Source organism: Carlito syrichta, unplaced genomic scaffold (genome assembly GCF_000164805.1).
Source record: "Carlito syrichta isolate Samal-C Ts95f unplaced genomic scaffold, Tarsius_syrichta-2.0.1 Scaffold309198, whole genome shotgun sequence".
Taxonomy (NCBI): Eukaryota; Metazoa; Chordata; class Mammalia; order Primates; family Tarsiidae; genus Carlito; species Carlito syrichta.
This window is the reverse complement of record NW_007253294.1, coordinates 259,441-271,181: the sequence shown is the minus strand read 5'-3', so window position 1 is coordinate 271,181 and position 11,741 is coordinate 259,441. Positions and strand designations below refer to the sequence as shown.

The following is an 11,741-nucleotide window of genomic DNA, read 5'->3' as shown; positions in this document are numbered from 1 at the left end:
TGCCTGTAATTCCGGCTACTTGGAAGGCTGAGGCGGAAGGATCGCCGGAGCCCAGCAGGTCGAGGCTGCGGTGGCTGGGAGCAGCCACTGCACTCCAGTCTGGGCGACGGAGTGAGACTCCAACTCAAAAAAAAAAAAAATCCTTAAGAAAGTTAAAGGTATTGCCAGAAGTTATTATTTTTGTTATGTTATACTGCACTTGATATAGATAAAATGCTGTTACTCAAAAGTATAGATAAAAGTGGATCTTATACTCCATGTTATACTTCCTGGAGTCCAAGTGATAACAGTGAATTCATTCTTAACCCAATTGCTGACAGTAATGTTACTTACGAGATGTCTGGCTGTATTTATTAACAGCAAAGTAATAAACGCATTAGGGGATCAAACCAAGACTATAGTGTTTTCATAGTCAATCTGATCACCTGGGTAGTCATCTCCAGAATTCAGCAAAATTGTTTAGAAGAAGCATGCTACTTGTCTATATGTAAATTAAGTTTATGTAGTTTGAATTGTCATTCAATACTATTTTCCTTTTATTCAGGTTGTAGCACATTCTGTTAGAATCCAGGGGTTTGTTTCCACAGGAATTTCAGTGCCCTATGTGAAAGGCACAGGGCAAGAAGTTCGATTTCCAGCCTTCAAGGACCAGGGAGGGTGATTTGTATGGTTGTGGTCAATCATTTGGAGTGGGAGAAGGAGTTTTTTTTTTTTGTTTTTTGTTTTTTGTTTTTGAGTTGGGATTGCAGGCTGAGCCTGGCTGGGAGAAGGATTTTGAAGGATGATTAAGAATAAGAGCAGGACAACCTCCTTGGGTCCCCTCCTGCTATGGGAGCTTTTTTGTCCTCTTAATAAATCCTGCTTTCTCGCTAAAAAAAAAAAAAAAAGAATAAGAGCAAATACTAGTGGAATGCTTAGTGTGTGTGTACCAGACTGTCCTGAGTGTCTACACATATTAATTCATTTAATTGTCATGATAGTCCTATGAGGTAAGTGCTGACCCATTTTTAGACAAAGAAATTAAAGTACAGAGAGCTTGAATAACTTGTCCAAAGTCACGGAGCAAGTAAGTGGTGGTGCTGGGTTGAACACTGACAGCCTGGCTCTGGAGCCTGTTCTTTCAACCATGTGCTATGCTCATTTCCCTTCTAGAACCGCTCACTTTCTTTGTCTGTTTAATACCATATATTTTTTTCTTTTTGTCAGCTTAATTGAATAAAGTTTATGTACAGTGAAGTTCACCAACTTAAAGTGTACAATTTGATGAGTTTTAACAAGTACATATGGTTGTGTAACTACTACTACAATCATGATATAGAACATTTCATTACTCCCCAAACTTCTCTCCTGCCCCTTTGTAGTTAATGTCCTTCCCCTCACCTTCTGGCCATCAGGGATTTGCCTTCTATCACTGTAGTTTTGCCTTTTTTACAATTTTATATAAATGGGATCATATATTGTGTCATAATCTTTTTTTGAGACAGAGTCTCACTCTGTCACCCAGGCTGGAGTGCAGTGGCATGGCATGATCACAGCTCACTGCAGCCTTGAGCTCCTTGAGCTCAAGTGACCTTCCTGCCTCAGGCTTCCAAGTGGCTGGGACTACTGGCATGTACCATCATATGCACCTAAACTTTTTTTTCCTTTTTTATGTTGCTCAGGTTGACCTTTAACTTCTGGCCCCATGTGATCTTTCCACCTCAGCTTCCCAGAGTGCTGGAATTATAGGCATGAATTACCACGCCCAGCCCATAATCTTTTAAAACAATTAAAGGAGCTGTGAAGAGCTAAACTTTCTTTTCTACCTGGTACTTTAAATACTGATACAGATTTTATAATCTCACTTCTCCTGGATCCATGGAGAATTAGGGAGGATATAGTGACAAATGACAGCTGAGCCTAAGTTAAAAGTGCACAGTGTGTGTGCATGCATGCATTTGCACTAACATTTTTTTTTTAATTGGAGTCTCACTCTGTTGCCCAGACTAGGTTGCAGTGGCATGATCATGGCTTACCTCAGCCTCAACCTTCTGGACTTGGGAGATCCTTCTGTCTCAGCCTCCCAAGTAGCTGAGACTACAGGCATGTGCCACCATGCGCAGCTAATTTTTTGATTTTTTAGATATAGAGACAGAGTCTCACTATGTTGCCCAGGCTGGTCTCGAGCTCCTGGGCTCAAGCAGTCTTCCCAGCTCAGCCTCCTAAATTGCTGGGATTGTAGGCATGAGTCAGCACACTCAGCCTGCACTAACTTTTTGGCATATCTTGTATATCAGCCTTAGTAGTAATGTTAGGAGTGAGGGAAAATAAAGAAAAAGAAAGTACTGCACATTAAGTAAAAATGTTACATGTAGAGCACACACTAATTTACTTGATCATTTTCTTTAAAAGAGTATTCTAGACATTATTTTGAATTATGTTGATATCTATTTTTTATAAAATGTATTGTAACTCATCCAAAGTTTTTTTTTTTTTTTTTTTTGAGTTGAAGTCTCACTCTATCACCCAGACTGGAGTGCAGTGGCCGCTCCCGGCCACTGCAGCCTCGACCTGCTGGGCTCTGGCGATCCTTCCGCCTCAGCCTTCCAAGCAGCTGGAACTACAGGCGCGTGCTACCATGCCCGGCTATCATCCACAGTTTTTAAGCTCAGTGGTGGGATTTGTATTTGCCTTTGGTCTGTTTGGTTCCCAAACTCATACTTCTTACCCTTACAAAGTGATTGTTATATTTTATTACATGACTATTTCCTACTCAGTTAAAATTCACAATCCAGTTTATATTTTTATATGGTGAATGTAGTGCAAGTTCTGTCTAGGGCTTCAAAAATTAAGAGCAAACTATCTTTTTTTTTTTTGAGTTGGAGTCTCATTCTGTTGACCAGACTGGAGTGCAGTGGCACGCTCATGGCCACCGTAGCCTTGACCTGATGGGCTCAGGTGATCCTTCTGCCTCAGCTTTCCATGTAGCTAGAACTACAGGCATGCACCACCACACCTGGCTAATTTTTTGATTTATGGTAAAGGTGAGATCTGACCCAGGCTGCTCTCAAACCCGTGGACTCAAGCAATCCTCTCACCTCAGCCTCCCAAAGTGCTGGGATTATAGGTGTGAGCCACTGTACCTGGCCCAAACTATCTTATAGGCATACTCAGGCATTGCTTCTCTCAGCTTTATTTATTTATTTATTTTTTTTTTTGAGCTGGAGTCTTACTCTGTTGCCCAGGCTGGTGTGCAGTGGCTCGCCCATAGCCACCGCAACCTCAACCAGCTGGGCTCAGGTGATCCTTCTGCCTCAGCCCTCCAAGTAGCTGGAACTACAGGCATGTGCCACTATGCCTGGATAATTTTTTGTTTTATTGTAGAGATGAGGTCTCTCCAAGTTGCCCAGGCTGGTCTCGAACTCTGGACTCAGGGAATCCTCTCACCTCAGCCTCCCAAAGTGCTGGGATTACAGGCATGAACCATCGTGCCTGACCAGCTTTCATTCTTAAATGGTTTACTTGTAAACTATCTCCATTTAATTTCCAGAGAAATTTATAGGAAAATATCATCAAAATAATATACTACAAATGAAGCTATTAAATAATAAAGCTATAAAAAGGAACAGGAGTAGGTAGGAAAAAGATCATTGTACTTAGAAACTGAGACAAGATCAGTGCTTTTTTTTCTGGGTAGGAGTCTCACTCTGTTGCCCAGGCTGGAGTGCAGTAACACACTCATGGCCACCGCAGCCTGGACCTGCTGGACTCAAGCCATCCTTCTGCCTCAGCCTTTCATGTAGCTGGAACCACAGGCATGCGCCACCATGCCTGGCTAATTTTTTGACTTATTGTAGAGATGAGGTCTCACCAAGTTGCCGAGGCTGGTCTCGAACCCCTGGGCTCAGACAATCCTCTCATCTTGGCCTTCAGAATTACAGGGATTACAGACTTGAGCCACTGCACCTGGCCTAACAGTATAATTTTTTAGTTAGGGTATTAATATCTCTAGTCTATGAAAAGATAACTAACGTTCTTTTTTCCTTTCCATGTATGGCTTAACTCCTTTCAGTTTTGTTTTTGTTTTTTTAAAATCATGATTCAGTTAACTTATAACAGATTTATATAAATATGTGACTGTCTCTGATATGCATAATACAGCTCAGATTAACAGTGCTTGTTATGTAGTCCTAAAACATTATAGAACTTCAAAAATGAGCAAAATCATAAAGCCTTTTCTCTACACAGGTGCTCGAGTTTGGCTTTTCATTGGTTTCATGTTGATGTTTGGGTCACTTATTGCTTCCATGTGGATTCTTTTTGGTGCATATGTTACGCAAAGTAAGTATTCTTCCTCTGTTTTATAGGAGAGATTCAACTGTGTCTTTTGTATTTGGCTTATTCCGTCTGGAATAAAATTTAGTGTAATTACTTGGTTAGCTTGGAGATATTACTCTGTGTGAAGAAATTGTTTAATAAAACTTGTCAGTAGGATCACTTTAGTGCAACAGGATAGCCTTGGTTAGGAAATCCAAGCCACTGACAAAGCCTGCTCCTCTCAGTGGTGTCTAGAGTTTCTGATTTACTTCCTTACCTTGGAAACCAGTCTCTTATAATAGAGGCCCATTTACTGGGGGTTGTAGTGGAAAAAGTGAGAAACCAGTCCAGGTCTATAGCCCCTTATACACAATTCTAAAGTTCACAAAATGGTTAAGTTTTTTCATAAGCAATTTGGCAACAAAACCTGAACCTAAACTGACATGGGACTCATTTTAGTCTTTATAAAGTATTACTTTTTAAAAATGCACATGTCTTATTATAGGAATGAATATGAATGTATTTGATTATGGGATGCTTGTCCAGATCCAGCTGATGGTGCTATATAATATATATGCTTTGTCGTATTGTTCTTAAGTCTGAAAAATTCTGAATTCCAAAACTTACCTTGCCCCATGGGTTTCAGATAAGAGGTGTGGAACCTGATATCTTTCTTTCCACTAACACCTCGTATCTTCAATCCAGTTTTACAATTCCTAAGTCATAGGTACAAACGGAGTTTTTAAGGGCAGATAACCTTCATGCAGAAACAGTTGGTGCAGAGGAATGAGCTCTTAATACAACATCTCGAGTTTTCTTGGTGGCTTAGCTTTTCATGCAGGATGGGGTTGACAAGCAGAACCCAGTCTCAGCAGTGTCTCTGGAAGAATTGAGTTTCAAAGAATGTAGTTTATTCATCCTGCCTCTGAAATCTGTGTCTTCTTTGCTTGACTGTCACATATTCTTTTCCTGACCCACAGCTGATTTTTGAATTCTTTTGACAGCATCTTTTACGTCTCATAGTTTGATCAGTATCATATCTTTGGAATACCTTTGTTTTTGTTTTTTTAAGTGAGAGGACAGAAAAACTTCCACAGTGGGAGGGGACCCGAGGGGGTTGCTGTTTTTGTTTTTGAGTTGGAGTCTTACTCTGTCACCCAGGCTGGAGTGCACTGGCATGCTCACGGCCACCACAGCCTCAATCTGCTGGGCTCAAGTGATCCTTCCAAGTAGCTGGAATTACAGGCATGCGCCACCATGCCCATCTTATTTACTTATTTATTTATTGCTGAGATGAGGAGGTCTCACCAAGTTGCCCAGGCTGGTCTCGAACCCATGGGCTCAGGAAATCTTCTCATCTCAGCCTCCCAAAGTGCTGAGGTTATAGGTGTGCACCACCATGCCTGGTCTATTCCTTTGTTTTTCTTTTGTCTTTGACTTGGCACAAAGGTCAGAGTACAAGGGAAAAGTGGTTGACTAATGCTTAAATAACATTGCTCACCAATTATATCTAAAATGTGTTATTTTAGTTAATTAAAAATACTAATAGCACACAAAGTTCTATTATGAAGCTTATCTGAAGGAAAGTATCTTAGAAAAAAATAAGATCTTTCTCTGTCACCCAGGCAGGGGTATAGTGGCATGATCATGCAGCCTCAAACTCCTGGGCTCAAGCGATCTTTCTACCTCAGCCTCCTGTGTAGCTAGGATTGCAGGTGCAAGACAGCACACTCAGCTATTATTATTATTTTTTTGGTAGAGACAGGACCTCAGTGTTCCACATCAGCCTTCTAAAGCGTTGGAATTGCAGGCATGACCCACTCACTGCACCTCTCCAGAAAATGCTTTTTAAAAAATAGCTTTATTCAGATATAATTTGCATACCATATTCACCATTTAAAGTGTGCAGTTCGTGGAACTGTGCTATCATAACCATAATTCAGTTTTTTTTTTTCTTTGAGTCTAGGTCTCACTTTGTTACCCAGGGTGGAGTGCAGTGGCATGATCAAAACTCACTCCAGCCTTGATCTCCTGGGCTCAGGCAATCCTTCCACCTCAGCCTCCCAAGTAGTAGACTGCAGGCACACACCATCACACCTGGCTAATTTTTAAATTTTTTTGTAAAGATGAGCTATCACCGTTATGTTGTCCAGGCTGGTCTCAAGCTCCTGGGCTCAAGCAGTTCTCCTGCCTTGGCCTTCCAAAATGCTGGGATTACAGGTATGAGGCTGGTCTCAAACTTATGGGCTCAAACAGTCCTCCTGCCTTGGCCTTTCAAAGTGCTGGCATTACAGGTGTGAGCCACTTCACCTGGCCTCCATAATCCAGTTTTGTCACATTTTTTTTTATAACTGCATACCTATTAGCAGTCTCTCCCAATTACCCTTCTCCCCTAGCCCTAGACAACCACTAATGTACTTTCTGCTTCAATAGGTTTGTCTATTTTATATAATTGTAATTATATAGGAAAATTGTGTATTATATTCATGTTATCCCTATCTCTAAGAAATGTGGGCTGCTATCACTGATTTCCTCAAAAGATTTCTATAACTATGTAAAAAGGAAAACTTTAGACTCATTTAACAGTTTATGTACAAGTAACAATTCATGAATTGGCCAGTACTCAGAACCAGAAGAGGTTCAGAGTACTCCACCGAACAACATGAGCAGCTATAGGATGAACACAAAGCAAATGAAAACATCTTTAGATTGGCCACAGCTGTGTGTTTGTCTTATTTGGGCATGATCGGTTGGCTGCTTGTGATTGGCTGAATCTCAGTTTGCTTGGCTGACATTCAGCTATTTGTTACAAAATGTATACTAAAATTACCTTTTAGTTTGTTTACATACTAAGTTAGCTTGGGGTTTGTCATGTAGGGACTCATAAGTAGGGAGATAGCTTTAGGCTAATGACCTGCTTATTTACTGTAGTAATGAATCAACACATGGAACTTTATAGTTTCTGTAATGAAAATAGGAATAGATTTATCATTTCTGTAAGGTGTGTAGGGAAGTATTGTTCATAAAGATTATACACTCAATTGATTGTATCTTAATCCTTTTTTTCTTTCTTTCTTTTGAGTTGAATTCTCACTCTGTTGCCCAGACTAGAGTGTAGTTGGCACACTTCTGGCCACTGCAGCCTGAACCTGCTGGGCTCAAGTGTTCCTTCCACCTCAACCTTCCAAGTAGCTGGAACTACAGGCTATATAAATAAATAAATAATCCTATACTCCCAGCACTTTGGGAGAGGGAGGTAAGAGGACTGCCTAGCCCATAGGTTCGAGACTATCCTGGGCAACATGTCAAGACCTTATCTCTATTATAAATCAAAAAATTAGCCAGGCGTGGTGGCACACACCTGTAGTTCCAGCTGCTTGGAAGGCTGAGGCAGAATGCTCGCCTGAGCCCAGCAGATCTAGGCTGTGGTGGCTGCACTAACTGCACTCCCTGCATTCCAGCCTGGGTGACAAAGACTCTGACTCATAAACAAAAAAAAGAAATTTCTCAGTATGTGCTGGCACTTTTTAAAGATTAAGATACAGGACCGGGCATGGTAGCTCATGCCTATAATCCCAGCACTTTGAGAGGCCAAGGCGAGAGGATTGCCTGACCCATGGGTTCCAGACCAGCCTGGGCAACTTGGTGGGATCTCATCTCTACAATAAACCAAAAAATTAGCTGGGCATGGTGATATATGCCTGTAGTTCCAGCTACTTAGATGGCTGAGGCGGAAGGATCAACTGAGCACAGAAGATTGATGCTACAGTGAGCTTGAGTGTGCCACTGTACTCTAGCCTGGGCGACAGTGAGACTTTGACACTAAATAAACAAATAAATACATTTAAAAAAGCTAAAAATTGCTGGACACGGTAGCTCAAGCCTGTAATCCCAGCACTTTGGGAGGCCGAAGTGAGAGGATTATCTCAACTCAGGGGTTCGAGACAGCCTGGGCAACTTGGTGAGACTCTGTTCAATAAATAAAAAAATAGGCTAGGCTCGGTGGCTCAGCCTGTAATCCCTGCACTTTGGTACGCCGAGGCGAGTGAATTGCCTGAGCCTGTGGGTTTGAGAACAGCTGGGCAACTTGGCAAGATCTCATCTCTTCGGTAAGTTAAAAATTAGCAGGATGTGGTAGCGCATGCCTGTAGTTCTGTCTACTTGGAAGGCTGAGGCGGAAGGATCGCCAGAGCCCAGCAGGTTGTCACTGGGGTAACTGTGATTGTGCCACTGCACTTCAGCCTGGGAGACGAAGTGAGACTTCAACTCAAAATAAATAAATAAATAAATAGCTAGATAGATAACTAGATAGACACATAAACAAGCTGGGTGTGGTAGCACATACCTGTATTTCCAGCTACTTGGAAGACTGAGGTGGAAGAATCGCTTGAGCCCAGCAGGTCGAGGCTGCGGTGGCTGTGAGCGTGCCACTGCACTCCGGCCTGGGTGACAGAGTGAGACATCAGCTCAAATAAAAATAAAAGATAAAAGATAAAAATCAAACCAGTCTCTTTATCCTGTCCAGTATTTATTTATTTATTTTTGAAACAGTCTCCCTCTGTCACCCAGGCTGGAGCAGTGGCACTATCCTGTCTCACTGTAGCTTTTACCTCTTAGACTCAAGTGGTCTTTCCCTCTTAGCTTCTCGAGTGGCTAGGACTACAGGTGTGCGCCACCATGCCTGGCTAATTTTTGTATTTTTTTGTAGAGACAAGGTCTTACTGTGTTGCCCAGTCTGGTCTCAAATTCCTGGACTCATGCTGTTCTCCCACCTCTGCCTCCCAAAGTGTTGGGGTTACAGGTATGAGCCACCACACCTGGGTCCTGTTAAGTTTTTTTTTGTTTTTTTGTTTTTTTTTGAGTTGGAGTCTCATTCTGTCGCCCAGGCTGGAGTGCAGTGGCATGCTCACGGCCACTGCAGCCCCAACCTGCTGGACTCAGGTGAACCGTCTGCCTCAGCCTCCTAAGTAGCTGGAACCACAGGCATAACTACCACATCCGGCTAATTTTTTGATTTATTGTAGAGACGAGGTCTCACCAAGTTGTCCAGGCTGGTCTTGAACCCCTGGGCTCAGGCAGTCCTCTTGCCTCAGTTCCCAAAGTGCTGGGATTACAGACATGAGCCATTGTGCGTGGCTCTGTCCAGGATTTTTAATCAACATTTACTGCCCATCAAAAGAGGACTGGATTAAAAAAATGTGGTACATATACACGATGGAATACTACACAGCCATAAAAAAGAATAAAATCATGAATTTCGCAGCAACCTGGATGGAACTAGAGTCTATAATACTGAGTGACCTCTCACAGAAACAAAGATCCGAGTATCACATGTTCTCACTCACATAATGAAACACATCCAATGTAATACTATAAGAAAATGACTGACGGTACTGGGAAACTATGTGGGTGGGGATGGGATTAACAGTAGCAAATATCTGTCTGGGGATGGGGAAACACCTCTTATCAACAGGGTGCCTGAATGAAATGTAATTATACACCTAACCCTTAAGTGTACCCCATAAAACCATAATAAAAAATATTGATATAAAAATATCAACATTTATAGTTTTACAAAAGTTAATTATCCACAAAAATTTAAATAGTTGCTTTTTTTTGCTTTATGATGATAGTAACCATTTTGTGTAGGATAGATTCAGTTAAAGAACACGATGATTAATTGTAATGATTGTTTTTATATCTGACACATTTGCACAGTAAAGTTCTGGGATTGGGGGTTAGGCATGGTGACACATGCCTATAATACAGCTACTTGGAAAATTGAGGAAGAAGGATTGCTTGAGCCGAGGAGCTTGGGGCTGTAGTGTGCTGACTGTGCTTGTGAATAGCTACTTCACTTCATCCTGGGTAGTGTAGTGTGGCCCTGTCTCTTTAGGAAACAAAAACACAATCTGGGCAACATTGTGAGACTTTGTCTCTATTAAAAAAAAAAATTGCCGGGCTCGATGGCTCAGCCTGTAATCCTGCGCCTTTGGGAGGCTGAGGTGAGTGGATTGCCTGAGCCTGTGGGTTCCAGACCCGCCTGGGCAGCGAGACCTCATCTCTACAATAAATCAAAAAATCAGCCGGACGTGGTAGCGCATGCCTGTAATTCCGGCTACTTGGAAGGCTGAGGCGGAAGGATCGCCGGAGCCCAGCAGCTCGAGGCTGCGGTGGCTGGGAGCGGCCACTGCACTCCAATCTGGGCGACAGAGTGAGACTCCAACTCAAAACAAAACAAACAAACAAAAAAATTGTTGGGCATGGTGGTGCATGTCTGTAGGCCCAGCTACTTGGGAAACAGAGGAGGGAGAATTGCTTGTACCCAGAAGGGCGAGGCTGTGGTGGTGAGTGGTGATTGTGCCACTGTACTACAGTCTGGGCAACAGTGTGAGACCCTGACTTAAATAAAACAAAAAACAAAACAAAAACCTCCTGAATTCATGAAATAAAACAATTTAACAGACTGTTACATAGTCACAAATTTAATTTTTGTCCTTCTAACCATTTGTATTTCTGTATTGGCCATAGGAGGCAAAGGGACAAGTTAATGCTTTCTCAGCAGTTTTGAGGCAGCTAGAACAATAACAGTTACTTCAGAGAAAAAGAAAACCTGATAAGTTCATTGACGTTTATCTAATGTAAGAGCAATCGTTTGTTTTGGGAAAATGAGATTAGTATTTTCTTATTTCCATTTCATTATAGATGTCTTAGAGTTAATAAATAATAGCAATATGTTATAATTTACAGTGTGTCATTAGGAATGACACAAAGACTGTCGGTTCCATTTGCCTACGTAACCTTCTAATCTGTTTTACTTTGTGTGTGCAGATACTGATGTTTATCCAGGACTAGCTGTGTTTTTTCAAAATGCACTTATATTTTTTAGGTAAGTTGCCTAATTTCTTAACTACAGCTATAACATTTATAAAGTGTCAGCGCTGTTAAGGCAGCATATATAAGAGTACATGGAACATGTATAAATTCCTTGGATTAGTTACAATGATACAACTTCTATGTATGCTCTATTTTCTATTATATAAGAGCATGCAGGCCTGGTGTGGTGGCTCACGCCTATAATCCCAGCACTTTGGGAGGCCAAGGTGAGATTACCTGAGTCCACGGGTTTGAGACCAGCCTCGGTAACTTGGTGAGACCTCATCTCTACAATAAATCAAAAATTTAGCTGGGTACAGTGGTGCGTACCTGTAGTTCCAGCTGTTTGGAAGACTGAGGTGGAAGGACTGCCTGAGCCCAGCAGGTTGAGGCTGCAGTGACTGTGAGCGTGCCGCCATTGTACTCCAGCCTAGGTGACAGAGTGAGACTACAACTAAAAAAAAAAAAGAGCATACATAGGCCTTTTAATTAGGGGTCTCACTTTTTTCTTTTTTTTTTTTGAGTTAGAGTCTCACTCTCTCGCCCAGACTGGAGTGCAGTGGCTGCTC

At 41.9% G+C, this 11,741-nt stretch overlaps 1 protein-coding gene across 2 annotated transcripts in view; it reads left to right on the top strand.

Moving 5' to 3' along the window:
- The window catches only part of TMEM50B (transmembrane protein 50B), a 41,122-nt gene that overhangs the window by 23,242 nt on the left and 6,139 nt on the right, over positions 1–11,741 (top strand). The window contains exons 5-6 of one of the 2 annotated variants that reach the window (XM_008066935.1): positions 4,228–4,320; positions 11,128–11,185. In XM_008066935.1, coding sequence (XP_008065126.1) covers positions 4,228–4,320; positions 11,128–11,185 — 151 coding nt within the window. The remainder of the gene's footprint in view (positions 1–4,227; positions 4,321–11,127; positions 11,186–11,741) is intronic. The other variant, XM_021717043.1, reaches the window with a different exon arrangement.